This window comes from Borostomias antarcticus (genome assembly GCF_949987555.1).
Source record: "Borostomias antarcticus genome assembly, chromosome: 10".
Taxonomy (NCBI): Eukaryota; Metazoa; Chordata; class Actinopteri; order Stomiiformes; family Stomiidae; genus Borostomias; species Borostomias antarcticus.
In genome coordinates, this window is record NC_140243.1 from 24,238,446 (window position 1) to 24,255,945 (window position 17,500).

General features: G+C 52.0%; 1 protein-coding gene across 1 annotated transcript in view; it reads right to left on the reverse strand.

Annotated features, from left to right (window-relative positions):
- The window catches only part of ulk4 (unc-51 like kinase 4), a gene marked incomplete at its 5' end in the record, with an annotated part of 101,216 nt that overhangs the window by 64,197 nt on the left and 19,519 nt on the right, over positions 1-17,500 (reverse strand). Inside the window, 4 exons of the mRNA XM_084444654.1 lie at positions 612-745; positions 6,288-6,415; positions 8,497-8,679; positions 12,325-12,486. Of these exons, the coding sequence (XP_084300780.1) occupies positions 612-745; positions 6,288-6,415; positions 8,497-8,679; positions 12,325-12,486 (607 nt within the window). The remainder of the gene's footprint in view (positions 1-611; positions 746-6,287; positions 6,416-8,496; positions 8,680-12,324; positions 12,487-17,500) is intronic.

The window sequence follows — 17,500 nt, forward strand, 5'->3', positions numbered from 1 at the left end:
GGTGAGAGGAGAGAGGGGAGAGGAGAAGAGAGAAGAGGAGGTGAGAGGAGAGAGGGGAGAGGAGAAGAGAGAAGAGGAGGTGAGAGGAGAGAGGGGAGAGGAGAAGAGAGAAGAGGAGGTGAGAGGAGAGAGGGGAGAGGAGAAGAGAGAAGAGGAGGTGAGAGGAGAGAGGGGAGAGGAGAAGAGAGAAGAGGAGGTGAGAGGAGAGAGGGGAGAGGAGAAGAGAGAAGAGGAGGTGAGAGGGGAGAGGAGAAGAGGGGTGAGTGAGACAGACCAGGCCCTCAGGTGAAGCCCTCAGGTGAGTCCTCCCTCCAGGCCCCGCCCCCAAGTCTCCTCTCCTGCGGGTGGCGGGGGAGCGGCCGCCCTGCCGTGGCGAGGAGGCGTGTGCTGTGTAGCAGCACTGATGCACCAATCAGGGGGCAGGAACTGGTCAATACCCGGCTCATCCCTCCGGGATCCAATCAGAAAGGTAATTAAAAGAGGCCAATCAAACAGCCATCGATGCCCCGCACACACACGCGTTCTCTCTCGTTTCCTGTATGCGAGTTGTGTGTTGCATGCGTGCCCGTGTGTGTTTGTGTGTGTGTGTGTGTGTGTGCTGATTGATTTACCCAGGATGTGGGGCAGCTCCTGCAGCAGGTGACGGATGAGCAGTTCCAGGCATCTGGACAGGTATTCGTTGCTGCTCTGCGTTTCCCGGCCGGGCGCGGTCTTCCTGACGTCTCTCTCGGTGTACATCACCAGCCTGCCGAGCCGGAGACGGAGATGGGCCAGACCAGAACGTCATCACTCACCGGCCCGGCGCCGCACGCAACGCCCCGACCCCCGGATCGATAGCGCCCGATCAAACCCCAATCAGGCAGACGCATTACAGCCAATGAATTATATTCATTCTTAACAATTAGGCTGGAAGAAGAAAGGGTAATGGATTCACGGATCGATGCGCGGGGGGGGGGGGGGGGGGGGGATCAGAACTGACACTCTGACACCGCGCCGGACGGACGTGCCGCCCTTGGTCACAGACGCGCGCATAATAGAGGGGCCCCCCGCGGGATGTGCCCGTTCGACCGCCGGCGGAGAGGCGTGTCGAGGGGAGCGGACGGGGGACACGGGCGCCGTCTGCCGTGCCGCTGGGGACGGCGTTGGGAGGTTAACGTCTTCGGCGGCGGCTAGAGGGATGGGTCCCAGGCCGGCGGCGGCGGAGGACGAAATGTGATTATGAAACGTCCGGGGCCATTCAGATGATTTAATTAAGCCCTTTACAGCTGTAAAGGGACAGCCTGCACATTATTACCCTTGCACCTTGGAGGGGGGGGGGGGGGGCGGAGCTTAAAGTCGCACTGAAATGAAAAAAGCATTCTGTCCCATTTTGGTTCACATAATTGGTCATAGTGTTCACCTATTCAACGATGTATGCCCAAAAAATTACAAAATTCTACTTTTGTTGTAATCTTATATCAAAGTATATAATTTCTTACTTCCTGGAAAATGGTAGGTCACGTGCAATGACGACAACAGGTACCTTAGATTTTAGGCCAATAATCTCACGACATCCACCCGTCAATGAACGCTATCCTTCTATCGAATCTGTTCTTTGAAAGATTCTTAAAGTTCTTAAAACCCGTCCACTTGTCAATGTTCCAATCAAATTCCTCTAAACATATGTCCCACCCTCATACAGTAGCTTGTTTGCGTCGGAAATATGTCAAACTACGGAAGTTAGATGATCTCAAATGTTTCAGTGCAAATTAATGTACAGTATATTAGGGATATGCGTGACTAGTCATTTAAATGACTAAACGGCGCAGCTTTTGCTAGTCGTTTAAGAAATAATAGTCGATTAAACGAAATATAATAGAATTAGATAAAAATAAAAATATTTCTAAAAAGACTTAAATAATGAGTCACCTCATAGGCTATTTTTTGCACGGTAGGCTATTATTTCTTTCACTTTATTATTTGCATCATTCTTTGTGGACCAATGTTTGAATAAATTTGCTTTCGAACGTTATTGCCCTCTCTGACATCCGCTGTCTTTATGTGAAATCTAGTTTTAGCCTACTGAAACATTACAGGCTATAGGCTAGCCTACTCTTCTTCAATTAAACAAAATAAATCACATTGATATCTTTGTTAAGTAATAAGCTGTAAGGACAGGCTGAACTACTGTTTTGCTCTGGCAAACTGTGTGTGACAGCCCTGCGCAACGCGTGCAAATTGGCTGCCGCTGAGTGGTTAGGAAACAAAGAATAGTCATGCATCTAAGCTTGCATAGTTTGAGAAACATCCTACATTTTTCTAACTAGCACTTGTTGTAGAAACTTGGGAATCCTGTTTTTAGACTAGTCGTGTAATCGGTTACAAAACCACCGTCTAGTCGTCAGTGAAAATAGTCGCTGCGCACATCCCTACAGTATATACAGAGAGAGCTAGGGCATGAGAGAGAGAGAGAGGAGCTGAGTGAGAGAGAAGGAAAGAAAGAGAGAGAAATAAAGGAGCAGGGAGTAAGAGAAGGAGAGATAGAGAGAGAGAGAGAGGGGAGATAGAGAGAGAGAGAAATAAAGGAGCAGGGAGTGAGAGAAGGAGAGATAGAGAGAGAGAGAGGGTAGATAGAGATAGAGAGAGAGAGAGAGAGAGAGAGAGAGGAGAGAGAGAGAGAGAGAGAGAGAGAGGGGAGATAGAGAGAGAAAGAGAGAGAGAGGGGGGAGATAGATAGATAGAGAGAGAGAGAGAGAGAGAGAGAGAGAGAGAGAGAGAGAGAGGGAGGCGATAGAGAGAGGTGAGGTGTGACATTCACAGTAAAGAACCAGGCCTCCTGGGCGTGTCGGGGTTGGGAGGGCCAGACAGCTCACATCCAGCGCTGTGATTGGAACACCAAAGGTCCGGGGCCAAAGTCACAATGACTGGAGACAGATTGGCAAGGCAGGGTGACATTCTGGAGGGGTGTGTATGTGTGTGTGTGTGTGAGAGAGAGAGAGAGAGAGAGAGAGAGAGAGAGAGAACGTGTGTGTTCTGCTGATGACAGAATCTGGCCACTAGCTCTCCAATCATCTCCACTGTTCATTTAACTGCTAATCACACTCTAATATCTCTCTCTCTCTCTCTCTCTCTCTCTCTCTCTCCCCCCCCCCTCCCTCCCTCCCCCCCCTCCCTCTCCCTCTCCCTCTCCCTCTCCCTCTCTCTCCATCTTCCCTTGCAGTCATGGACAGATTAACACTGAGCCTAGCAATAACAGCCAATCTCCCTCAGTCCCACTCACAGCTCAGGGTAATATCCCAATCATGGCTGTGTGTGTGTGTGTGTGTGTGTGTGTGTGTGTGTGTGTGTGTGTGTGTGTGTGCGCGTGCGTGTTTGTGTGTGCGTGTGTGTACGTAGTTCCATAATCAGGCCTTTCTCTGCACTGTGCTATTATCTGAATCAGTATATATCCCTCCCTCTCATTATGTCCTAGAGGAACCCGGGCAGCAATCAGCAGACAGCCCAGCAGGCCCTCCAATCAGCACACAGCCCAGCAGGCCCTCCAATCAGCACACAGCCTAGCAGGCCCTCCAATCAGCACACAGCCCAGCAGGCCCTCCAATCAGCAGACAGCCCGGCAGGCCCTCCAATCAGCAGACAGCCCGGCAGGCCCTCCAATCAGCAGACAGCCCGGCAGGCCACTTCTGCTCCTTTCAAACTTTCAAAGCTCCATTTGGTATCATTTTTACCTGGGATAGTTTCTGTCTAGTGCATTCGGTATAGTGAATGTAGTGCTGGGTTTTGGGTGAGGGTCTGGGTTAGGGAAAATAAACAAATCGTATAAATAAATTGTTTAATATTATGATAAATATGAGTCAGAGCTTGACAGCGATAAACATCAGTTGGTGGTTGCATAATGCAACGCTCACCTCAAACTCGCGGATCCCAAACTGGGTCTAGACCTTACTTCCAAGAACTTTTTTTTAAACGCTTTCCGGGGCGAGCTCGAGCTATAAAAAGGTTTTCGGATAACTTTTCTTCAGTGCGTTTCTCTCTCTCCCTCCCCCTCCCTCCCCCTCTCTCTCTCTGAAGGAAGAGAAGCTGTCAGTGAGTGTTCAGTGAGTGTTCAGCCGGGGCTGGGCTAAGTATCTCCGCGCGTCTTCCTCCCCCATTGAAGCCTTCCACACAAAGCAGCGGGCTTGACGTTTTCCGCGGCGCCTTATCACAGGGGCGGCGGCGAGCGCGGCGGAGCTAATTAGACGGGCGCTCGGGTGCGCGGCGCGCTCGCCGGGAGATGGAGACGAGGGTCAGCGCTGACAGGGTGCATCCTGGGAACACTTGTACGAGCCCGAGCGCCCGATGAGAGCCGACCGCCAGCCAGTCAGCTGACTGAGGAGGGGCGGGCCCGCTTGTTACATCGACAAACGCACGCGCACACACACGCAAACGCACACAATCTTACACACACGTGCATGCAGGACACAAGAGTTCACGATAAGGCTAGCATTCGCTCTGTTTGATCAGGAACTAGGCCAGGCATGTTCCATTTCCATACAGGATAATGGAACCATAAACAGACAGCGGAGGAAATGAGAATCGGCACCTCAGGCCAGTCACAACTCTGATTGGGCTGCTTGCTCTGGGCGAAGTAACGAACGAGCTCCCTGGTTTGTACTGCGCGACAAAGCCGCCCCTACTTCCTACCGAACAATGACGTGGAGACAGAGAGCAAAACAAGCGCCCCCGTAATTCTTCTCAGATCACCGTCATCATCTCGCTCCCTCCGCCTCCTGTGAGCTCCGCCCTGACCGCCCTGGCTCGCCATCACCGCCTTGACCGCCCTGGCTCGTCATCACCGCCCTGACCGCCCTGGCTCGCCATCACCGCCCTGACCGCCCTGGCTCGTCATCACCGCCCTGACCGCCCTGGCTCGCCATCACCGCCCTGACCGCCCTGGCTCGTCATCACCGCCCTGACCGCCCTGACCGCCTTGGCTCGCCATCACCGCCTTGACCACCCTGACCGCCCTGGCTCGCCATCACCGCCCTGACCGCCCTGGCTCGCCATCACCGCCCTGACCGCCCTGGCTCGCCATCACCGCCCTGACCGCCCTGGCTCGTCATCACCGCCTCACATCCACGCCCCACAGAAGAGGCCTCCTCACGCAAGATGTCTACTTCGGCAAACACGGGCTTCGTGAGGGGAAACCGTTTCACCCGGTCAGAGCTCATCTCCCTCCTTTTCACGCAGCGTTGCGTTTTGATATTGGTTCTGGACCTGTCCTGGCCCCTCTTCAGATCTCGGAGGGAGACAGGGAGACAGACAGACAGACGGACGGACGCTGTGTTGGAATTAGCTTTGGAAGTTCACGCCTGTCTGTCTGAAAATACGTGTCGGACACAACAGCAGGTCGCCTCCTAAAAATACCAACATGGACCTGTAGAGGAAGAGAGATGCATCCTGGACGCGAGATTACTTTTCGCAGTTTAGCAAGAACACCATAGAGTTTAGGGTTAAGGTTAGGGTGAGGGTCAGGTGTAGGGTTAGGGTAAGGGTTAGGGTTAGGTTTAAGGTTAGGGTTAGGGTTAGGGGTTAGGGTCTTCCTTAACCCTAAACTCAATGGTGTTATCGCTAAACTGGGTTGCGAAACGCGTAGACGCATCCTGGACAGGTGTGTGAGTGTCGTGGCCACTGTTGTCAGCCTGCTGTGATGTGTGTTCTGTGTACAAGTTGTTGTGACACTGTCAGAAACGTATGTACAGTAGAGCGCTGCTGAGTACCTGGTGTGTTTACAGATTTCAATGTAAGAGTAGCTGTTGCTATAGCAACAGCTAATGGGGATCTTAATGACATGAGAAAGATAGGAATAAGAATGACGTTGATTGTAAGTTGCTACGACGTTGCTGAGTGCCTTGGGTCATGTCATAGTGGGTACGTTGTAGGGATGTTGTGTGAACGTGTGATGTGCTGACTGGATACGTTGTAGGGATGTTGTGTGAACGTGTGATGTGCTGACTGGATACGTTGTAGGGATGTTGTGTGAACGTGTGATTTGCTGACTGGGTACGTTGTAGGGATGTTGTGTGAACGTGTGATGTGCTGACTGGATACGTTGTAGGGATGTTGTGTGAACGTGTGATGTGCTGACTGGGTACGTTGTAGGGATGTTGTGTGAACGTGTGATGTGCTGACTGGATACGTTGTAGGGATGTTGTGTGAACGTGTGATGTGCTGACTGGATACGTTGTAGGGATGTTGTGTGAACGTGTGATGTGCTGACTGGATACGTTGTAGGGATGTTGTGTGAACGTGTGATGTGCTGACTGTACCTGGAGTTGCAGCAGAGCAGCAGCATCTCTCGGTTGTTGAGCAGAACCAGCAGTAGAACCAGGAAGGACTTGGCCCTGATGGCTGGAGAAGGGCTCTCCAGAGACCGCATCACCTTCAGCACAAACTCCTACAGCACCACGCATGCACACACACATGCACACATGCACAGAACAAACACACACACACACACAGACACACACACACGCACACACACACACACAGAACACACACTCATGCACAGAACAAACACACAGACACGCACAGAACAAACACACACACGCACACACACATGCACACACGCACACATGCACAGAACAAACACACACACACACACACGCACACACACACGCACACATGCACAGAACAAACACACACACACACACGCACACACACACACACACACACCATAAACCTGAGGTTAATAGACTAATTGGCTCAACAGAATTTACTGGGCAGCAAATTAGGCAGAATTGATTAACTTTCACTATCAGTGAAAATTGGAAACGATGGTAAAAAAAAACAAAAAACAGCCCTCAACACTGATTAAATGCAGGGCTGGTGAATGTGTGTGTGTTTTCCTGCAACTTAATTAATTTCAAAAGCATTGAGTCTTTGCATAAATTGTAATTACATCAACAGTATTCCAAGCTGCACGTCAAGATTGTTTCAGCTCTTTAGCCCAATTAGCAAAGTTGCTCAGATTCATTGAAATTAAAATTCTATTCCAGACAATGCATGAATAAACAGCAGACTTTCTGGACGCCCATTTGTCAAGGGAATTAAGGAGAAAAATGTATAGCATTTTATAACTGGTGCAGAGATGATGCAGTAAGTTTTACGCTCAAAGGCTTGTTTTCCCGAGTTAAATTGGAAATTTACATGTAAATGAATTCAGGTCAAACTAAATTACCAATGGTAATCGCACAGAACCTTGAAGGGAGCATACAGTACCTCCTTAAATCAATTTCCAACACTCATTTTCCAATTGATTACCACTTCAGATAATGTGAGATGCTCCGCATTATTAAAGAGCAACGTCTCACTCCTGAAAAATTGGTTATCCTTCATTTCATTACCGAGTAGAATAAATTCACACAACAAGGCCAGATTGGGAATTAGCAATCAGTTATCAGAAAAACAATACAGAGCCCTCTGCGCTACACGTTGAGAGCAACATGAATATTCATACCATCATTATTCACAGGCATGTTTGCAAAGTCAAGTTTAAGAAAGAGAAGTGCCAAAAGCCCTGTGAGCAAACAAGATGAGAGCACTCTAACTAAGCACTCTAACTAAGCACTCTAACCTGGAATTTATAGGAATTCATGGGAATTAACGGGAATTAACTGGACCAGAATATATTCCCTTTAATTCCCATAAATATCCAGTTTATTCCCGTTGGGAAATTTGGGAAGTTTGTGAATATATTCCCGGAATTTTGCAACCCTATTCCTAGCATAGATTATTAAGGCTAGCCTAGGACTAACCGGCCATTTCATGAGGAATCTCCACTGACATGTTTTTAGTGTGGGTTTTTAGATTACTAGCTGTAATCTGTGCCTATGAGGAGGACAGCAGAGCTAAACTAAGCTGAGCAGGGGGGGGGGGGGGGGGGAGGGTCATGGCGGGTGCTGTGCTGGGCTGTGCTGGGGGCGTGTCATGCTTGTAAGACACAATCCTCAGCAGGGCGGAGCCTCGCGGAGACGCACGACCTCTGGGGCGCACTTGGTTTCACTCGCCAAGGAACGCAATTCAAGTTGCGCATTGGAAGATAATAATGGAAATTGGAAGTTATGATCATCATATCCCCCACAGTATGTAACAAGGACTACTAAGGACTGTGTTCTTTACCTACAATAAAGATCGCCCCTCTCAAGTGGGGGCGGAGCTATCTGATGAAGATGGAACCTTCAACTTGAAGGCAACATCAGATGATTTTGATGTGTCTGTATGAGGTAGGCCTATTTCTCATAATGGCCTACTATAGTTTCAACTGTGCTTTACGCACGTCCATAATCGCTGCACGTTTGGACACTTTAGGAGTCAAATCTCATTGGAAACCAGTGCGCACGGCTCCATCTGAGATCAACGTGGAAGTTTTCACTTTTCTTCTTAATCCGGTTATCGGCACGCCCCTGGAGGGCGTGCGCTCCCGTGAGGCTCCGCCCCGCCGAGGACGGCGCCCTACGAGCGCGGGCGTGGCCGTACCTTCTCCTGCACCAGCCTGTGCGTGTGGGCGCCCGACGCCAGCATGGCGGCAAACATGGTGAGGAGGTGCTGCTGCACGCGGCTGATGCCCGAACCCAGGCTGTCCAGCACGGCCGCCAGGCCCACCTTGTCGATCACGCTGGCGAAGGCCCCGGCGGAGTGGCGAGTGATCCTGCACAGCGCCTGGAGGGGAAGAGGGGGGGTGGGAGGATATATGAGGAGGTCTGGGGGGGGGGGGGGGGAGAGGTCTGGGGGGGGGGGGGAGATATGAGGAGGTCTGGGGGGGAGGAGATATGAGGAGGTCTGGGGGGGGAGATATGAGGACGTCTTGGGGGGGAGGTCTGGGGGGGGGGGATATGAGGGGGTCTGGGGGGGGGGGAGATATGAGGAGGTCTGGGGGGGGAGGAGATATGAGGAGGTCTGGGGGGGGGAGGAGATATCAGGAGGTCTGGGGGGGGGTATGAGGAGGTCTGGGGGGGGGTATGAGGAGGAGATATCAGGAGGTCTGGGGGGGGGTATGAGGAGGTCTGGGGGGGGAGGAGATATGAGGAGGTCTGGGGGGGAGGAGATATGAGGAGGTCTGGGGGGGGGGGAGATATGAGGAGGTCTGGGGGGGAGGAGATATGAGGAGGTCTGGGGGGGGAGATGTGAGGACGTCTTGGGGGGGAGGTCTGGGGGGGGGGAGATATGAGGGGGTCTGGGGGGGGAGGAGATATGAGGAGGTCTGGGGGGGGAGGAGATATCAGGAGGTCTGGGGGGGAGGAGATATCAGGAGGTCTGGGGGGGGGTATGAGGAGGTCTGGGGGGGGAGATATGAGGGGGTCTGGGGGGGGAGGAGATATGAGGAGGTCTGGGGGGGGAGGAGATATGAGGAGGTCTGGGGGGGGAGATATGAGGAGGTCTGGGGGGGAGGAGATATGAGGAGGTCTGGGGGGGGGGGATATGAGGAGGTCTGGGGGGGGAGATATGAGGAGGTCTGGGGGGGAGATATGAGGAGGTCTGGGGGGGAGGAGATATCAGGAGGTCTGGGGGGGAGGAGATATGAGGAGGTCTGGGGGGGGGAGGAGATATGAGGAGGTCTGGGGGGGGGAGATATGAAGAGGTCTGGGGGGGAGATATGAGGAGGTCTGGGGGGGGAGATATGAGGAGGTCTGGGGGGGGAGGAGATATGAGGAGGTCTGGGGGGGGAGGAGATATGAGGAGGTCTGGGGGGGAGGAGATATGAGGAGGTCTGGGGGGGAGGAGATATGAGGAGGTCTGGGGGGGGAGGAGATATGAGCAGGTCTGGAGGGGAGGAGATATCAGGAGGTCTGGGGGGAGGAGATATGAGGAGGTCTGGGGGGGGGAGATATGAGGAGGTCTGGGGGGGGAGATATGAGGAGGTCTGGGGGGGAGGAGATATGAGGAGGTCTGGGGGGGAGGAGATATGAGGAGGTCGGGGGGGGGAGATATGAGGAAGTCTGGGGGGGGAGATATGAGGAGGTCTGGGGGGGAGGACATATGAGGAGGTCTGGGGGGGAGATATGAGGAGGTCTGGGGGGGAGGAGATATGAGGAGGTCTGGGGGGGGAGATATGAGGAGGTCTGGGGGGGGAGATATGAGGAGGTCTGGGGGGGAGGAGATATGAGGTCTGGGGGGGAGATATGAGGAGGTCTGGGGGGGGAGGAGATATGAGCAGGTCTGGGGGGGGAGGAGATATGAGCAGGTCTGGGGGGGGAGGAGATATGAGGAGGTCTGGGGGGGGGAGGAGATATGAGCAGGTCTGGGGGGGGGAGGAGATATGAGCAGGTCTGGGGGGGGAGGAGATATGAGGAGGTCTGGGGGGGGAGGAGATATGAGGAGGTCTGGGGGGGGAGGAGATATGAGCAGGTCTGGGGGGGGAGGAGATATGAGGAGGTCTGGGGGGGGAGGAGATATGAGCAGGTCTGGGGGGGGAGGAGATATGAGGAGGTCTGGGGGGGGGAGGAGATATGAGCAGGTCTGGGGGGGGAGGAGATATGAGGAGGTCTGGGGGGGGAGGAGATATGAGCAGGTCTGGGGGGGAGGAGATATGAGGAGGTCTGGGGGGGGGGGGAGGAGATATGAGGAGGTCTGGAGGGGGGAGGAGATATGAGGAGGTCTTGGGGGAGGAGTTATGAGCAGGTCTGGGGGGGCAGGAGATATGAGGAGGTCTGGGGGGGAGATATGAGGAGGTCTGGGGGGGAGGAGATATGAGGAGGTCTGGGGGGGAGATATGAGGAGGTCTGGGGGGGAGATATGAGGAGGTCTGGGGGGGGAGATATGAGGAGGTCTGGGGGGGGAGATATGAGGGGGTCTGGGGGGGAGGAGATATGAGCAGGTCTGGGGGGGGAGGAGATATGAGGAGGTCTGGGGGGGGAGATATGAGGAGGTCTGGGGGGGAGATATGAGGAGGTCTGGGGGGGGAGATATGAGGAGGTCTGGGGGGGGAGATATGAGGGGGTCTGGGGGGGAGGAGATATGAGCAGGTCTGGGGGGAGAGGAGATATGAGGAGGTCTGGGGGGGGAGATATGAGGAGGTCTGGGGGGGGAGGAGATATGAGGAGGTCTGGGGGGGGGAGGAGATATGAGGTCTGGGGGGGGAGGAGATATGAGGTCTGGGGGGGGAGGAGATATGAGCAGGTCTGGGGGGGCAGGAGATATGAGGAGGTCTGGGGGGGGAGGAGATATGAGGTCTGGGGGGGGAGGAGATATGAGGTCTGGGGGGGGAGGAGATATGAGCAGGTCTGGGGGGGCAGGAGATATGAGGAGGTCTGGGGGGGGAGGAGATATGAGGAGGTCTGGGGGGGGAGGAGATATGAGCAGGTCTGGGGGGGGGGGGATATGAGGTCTGGGGGGGGAGGAGATATGAGCAGGTCTGGGGGGGCAGGAGATATGAGGAGGTCTGGGGGGGGGGGGGAGATATGAGGAGGTCTGGGGTGGGGGGGGATATGAGGAGGTCTGGGGGGGGAGATATGAGGAGGTCTGGGGGGGGGAGGAGATATGAGCAGGTCTGGGGGGGAGGAGATATGAGCAGGTCTGGGGGGGGAGGAGATATGAGGAGGTCTGGGGGGGGAGGAGATATGAGGAGGTCTGGGGGGGGGGAGATATGAGGAGGTCTGGGGGGGGAGGAGATATGAGCAGGTCTGGGGGGGAGGAGATATGAGCAGGTCTGGGGGGGGAGGAGATATGAGGAGGTCTGGGGGGGGAGGAGATATGAGGAGGTCTGGGGGGGGGAGATATGAGGAGGTCTGGGGGGGAGGAGATATGAGGAGGTCTGGGGGGGAGATATGAGGAGGTCTGGGGGAGGAGATATGAGGAGGTCTGGGGGGGAGATATGAGGAGGTCTGGGGGGGAGGAGATATGAGCAGGTCTGGGGGGGAGGAGATATGAGGAGGTCTGGGGGAGGAGATATGAGGAGGTCTGTCTACAGACATCAGGACCGATGCGAGAGATCAAACTGTGAGATGGGTTAGTTTTTTTTTTGTGTCAGCTACTCTTGCCGGGGTCCAGATAAGACAAAATATTGATGACATCTGATACAGTGCTATACAGTGGCACTAGATACAGCTACTGAATATCACAGAGAGCTGTGGCTGTCTTATGTCCAGGTGTTGCGAGGTGTGTGTGTGTGTGTGTGTGTGTGTGTGCGCGCTTACAGAGATGGCGCTGACTCGCAGGGCGTCCACGGTGGAGTGTGTGTGCGTGTGTGTGTGTGTGCGTGTGTGTGTGTGTGTGTACTCACAGAGATGGCGCTGACCCGCAGGGCGTCCACGGTGGAGTGTGTGTGCGTGTGTGTGCGTGTGCGTGTGTGTGTGTGTGTGTACTCACAGAGATGGCGCTGACCCGCAGGGCGTCCACGGTGGAGTGTGTGAACAGATACCAGAGCGTGGGGCCGATCTCCATGGTGAGGAAGCCCTGGGCGGAGTGGGACACTGTGGTGCACACGTTCTCCACAGCCTTGGCTGCCATGTGGTTCACCACCAGCTCCTCCTGGGGAAGCACACACACACACACACACACACACACACACACACACACACTCACAACAAGTACAAGCCTAAATGAAAACTACTCCGTCATATAGACCAAAAGAATCTAATTCCTATAACTCTGAGTTGCTTGATAAACTCTGTACACACAAGTAACACACAAAACAAGTAGAAGTCCAAATGAAAACTATCCCCTCATATAGACCAAAACAATCTAATTCCTATAACTCTGAGAGGTGCTTGATTAGACCTGGTCCAGGACCAGGACCAGGACCAGTACTAGGACCAGAGCTAGGACCAGGTCTAGGACCAGGACCAGGACCAGGTCTAGGACCAGAGCTAGGACCAGGACCAGGACCAGGTCTAGGACCAGGACCAGGACCAGGACCAGGACCAGGACCAGGACCAGGACCAGGACCAGGACCAGGTCTAGGACCAGAGCTAGGACCAGGACCAGGACCAGGACCAGGACCAGGACCAGGTCTAGGACCAGAGCTAGGACCAGGTCTAGGACCAGGTCTAGTGCTTGATAAACTCTGTACCGTCGACTTTCCAAGCTGTGTTAGTCAACCAGAAGCAGAACCAGAAGCGTGGTTCGTGAAGCTGAACTCGCACCACATGCCGAAGGTCACGTCTGACTGAAGAAAGCAAACAAGTCGTTTGATGCAATTTGATATGCAGAAATGATTTCAGTGGGTATGAAAAGTGAAGGGTTGGGCTGCCCACGTCCTGTGTCTGTGAATGAGGAACTGTGTTTGCTCGACTGGAACCAGGACACATTATGAAATATTCAGAACGGTAGAAATTCGTTTTCAATGCATTCGTTATGAAAGGAACGTAGGGAGAACAACTCGAGCACAAATCGCTCATGGCCAGATCGCTCTTGAAAAAGAGATTTTAATCTCAACGATGCCTATCTGGTTAAATAAAGGATTTGATTGATTGATTGCAAGCACAAAGGGCCTCCACCCTGTTATGCAGATTTCTCTGTGCTATGTCACTCACTCGGAGTGTGTCTGAGCGTCTGAATCAGGTTCAGTTCCAGGGTTAATGATTTAGGCGGAGAAAATTCCATCACTAATACAGCCATAGTAGAAACAAAGAAATTAAAAAGCAACGGCAATAGATGAACTAGATCTCTATCAATACAACAGCAAACCACAGTTCATTACAAGGACAGTCAGTCTGTCTGTCTGTAGGTACAGGTATGTAGGTAGGAAGGTATTTAGGTAGGTAGGTCTGTCTGTCTGTCTGTCTGTCTGTCTGTCTGTCTGTCTGTATTATATATTGTACACATGCTGTATGTATTATGTACTGTATTCCTTGTTCTATTCGCTACTATGTATATTCTGCATTACCAACCTTTGTTGTAATTTCTCACTGCTGAAACGCCCACATTTCCTCCTACGGGGATCATTAAAGCTCATACAGTATCTATCTATCTACAGACAGGCGAAGGTTTGTCCTTAACTCTACATAAGTGTCATGTTCTGTAGCATAATGTGGGTGTAGCATTGTATAGTGTAGCAGTGTAGTGAAGCATGATGTAGTGAAGCATTGTATAGTGTAGCATAGTGTAGTGAAGCATTGTATAGCGTAGCATTGTTGTATAGTGTAGCATTTTATAGTGTAGCATTGTTGTATAGTGTAGCATTTTATAGTGTAGCATTGTTGTATAGTGACATTTATTGTGTGGTATAGTGTACAGTAGCACTGTATAGTGTAGCATAGTGTATTGCTGTATAACTGATGATAGATAAATAAACAAACGACTTCCTCGAGTAGTGTCCACCAGGGCCGCGCCTGCTTTGCTAGCTGAGTGGGAGGACACAGCTGGTGATTGACGCAGAGCTGGAGGGCGAGTCAGGGCCGGCCAGCGTTTCGGAGAGACCAAATTCCAGTCAGAGAGAACAAAAGTCAACTAAAGTCAAACTCCACACAGCAGCCTCAAGGTTGCTCCTCTCTGCGCCAAAACCTCCAAAGCAGAGAGAAGAGCCAGGCGTTTTAAACACACACTTATCTGTGGTACAGTAGTACAGTAACTGTAGTAACAAAGCAACCCCAAGTTCTCCCACACAACTTCCCTTCTCCGTTCCATGCTCTGGCTCCCTGTAGCGGCTCGCATCCAGTTTAAAGCTGTGGTACTAGCCTACAGGGCAATGAAAGGAACAGCTCCCTCCTACCTCCAGGCCATGGTCAAACCCTACACCCCCTCCCGACCACTACGCTCCACTACCTCGCTCACTCCGAGGCCCCTGCGGTTGAACAATGCGGTCACGGCTCTTCTCTGTCCTGCTCCCGGCCCACTGACGTCAGGACAGCAGAGTCGCTGCCCATCTTTCGCCGCAGGCTCAAAACTCACCTCTTCAAGAAGTACTACCACGATCCTCCCTCTTAAGCACCTATTGTATTTTTAGATTGCTATTCTTGCACTTTGCCTTCAGCACTAGACTATGCTCTCAGTCATTTGTTTTATAAAGGAGATGCACTTATGAGTAAGTAAAGTAGTAGTACACTGACTTCTTTAAATGTAATTATTAAAAACATCAACTACATGACTGTAATGTAATGTAATATAACTTCCGTCCTGAGGGTAGGAACTTTTAAACACATTTAAAAACTTATAACAACAACTACTACTACTACTACTACTACTACACAACAACAACAACAACAACAACAACGACAACAACGACGACGACGAGAACCATGCACCCCCCAACGAAAAAACCCTTGAGTCAAGAGGTTGATCCCTGGCCAGCCCAGGCTGGGTGTTTTGTCGAGCTGCCTTTGCTAATGCTAAGATGAGGCTACACTACGTCTCCTGCCTTAGGATGGATAATTCCAACTCTATTCATGTGAGTTGATTCCATGGATCAGACTGTACTGTAAATAGGATCAAACAGGAGCAATAATTCCAGATGAAAAGCAGTGAAAGCCTGTTGTGAATCATGACTCGGCGGTAGCGCTTGTAGTCGGAGCGCCCGAGGGCAGGGAGGGAACGGGACACTACCAGAGGACCGCTACATCACAGCCCTGCGAGATTAGTGTGTTGACTAGTTAAAGCATGCAAGCGTGTGCGTTTAAGTGTGCGTGTGTATGTATGAATGTGTGTGTGAGTGTGTGTGTGTGTGTGGGTGGGTGTGAGTGTGTGAGTGTGTGTGTGTGTGAGTGAGTGAGTGTGTGTGTGGGTGTGTGTGTACAGTATGTGTGTGTACAGTATGAGTGTGTATGTGTGTGTGTGTGTACAGTATGAGTGTGTCTGTGTCGGTGTGTGTGTGTGAGTGAGTGAGTGAGTGAGTGAGTGAGTGAGTGAGTGAGTGAGTGAGTGTTTGTGTGTGTGTGTGAGTGAGTGTGAGTGAGTGAGTGAGTGAGTGAGTGTGTGTGTGTGTGTGTGTATGTGAGTGAGTGAGTGAGTGAGTGAGTGAGTGAGTGAGTGAGTGAGTGAGTGAGTGAGTGCGTGTGTGAGTGTGTGTGTGTGTGTGTGTGTGTGTGTGTGTGTGTGTGTGTGTGTGTGTGTGTGTGTGTGGTTAAGTGTGTGTGTGCAGACAGTGCAGGGCCCGGCTGTGTGTGTGTGTGTGGTTAAGTGTGTGTGTGTGTGTGGTTAAGTGTGTGTGTGTGCAGACAGTGCAGGGCCCGGCTGTGTGTGTGTGTGTGGTTAAGTGTGTGTGTGTGAGTGTGTGTGTGTGGTTAAGTGTGTGTGTGTGTAGACAGTGCAGGGCCAGGCTGTGTGTGTGTGTGGTTAAGTGTGTGTGTGTGTGTGTGTGTGTGTGTGTGTGTGTGTGTGTGTGTGCGTGTGGTTAAGTGTGTGTGTGTGTGTGGTTAAGTGTGTGTGTGTGTGTAGACAGTGCAGGGCCAGGCTGTGTGTGTTGTGGTTCCCCTGCAGCGGAGACAGGAGCCAGACTGTAATTAAGGTCCTTCAGAAGCAGCAGCACCTGGACCAGAAGAAAGCTCTGCAGGACATAAACTAGTCCAGGACTGACACACAGGCCTCTCCCCAGAGCCAGCTGTGGTGTGTGTGTGTGTGTGTGTGTGTGTGCGTGTGTGTATGTATGTGCGTGCGTGCATGTATGTGTGCACATGCTTATGTGTTTCTGTGTTCATTAGTAAATCAGCATAGGGGAATGCATTATATAAGGTTTACTATGGTAGCACATATACAGTAGAACTGTATATTAATGAATGTTTTTGGAATGCATAGATCAGACCGTATTGAATATACATACTGTAATGCTGTGAAGGTGTGATGTACAGAGGTTGGTTATTCATCTCCAACAGCCCGAGGTCACACAAGACGATTAGGTTGAGCCTGTTCCTCCCTGTGTTCCGCTGTGTGTGTGTGTGTGTGTGTGTGTGTGTGTGTGTGTGTGTGTGTGTGTGTGCGCACTGATAAATGTTTAATAGGCCTGGAGAACCAACCAGCAAATGTGTGAATGTTGAGTGTGTGTGTGTGTGTGTGTATGATGACAGTGGTGTGTGTGTGTGTGTGTGTGTATGTGTGTGTGTGTGTGTGTGTGTGTGTGTGTGTGTGTGTGTGTGTGTGTGTGTGTGTGTGAAGGCACAGTGCCCAGGGGGTGGGGGGTTGTGTCCCCTTGGTTCTTCTCGCTGCCTGGCACACATACTGTAGTATACACACTCACACACAGACACACAAACACAAACACTCTCTCTCTCTATCTCTCTCTCTCTCTCTCTCTCTCTCTCACCCACACACACACACACACACACACACACGGCACCACCATCTCTGTTTCCCACACACACCTTTCATCACGGGCAGCGCCAACGTGTTCTTCATGCTCATAAATAATTTCCTGAAGCTCAATTCTGGCCTGGAAACCTCTCTGTCCATCTCTGCCCTCTCTCTTTCACACACACACTCTCTCTCTCCCTCACCCCTCTTCCTCGCTCTCTCAACTCCTCTGTTTTTCAACTCTCTCTCTTTCTCCACTCTCAACTTCTCTCACTCTATTTATCTCATATAACACACACACACACACACACACATCTCTACA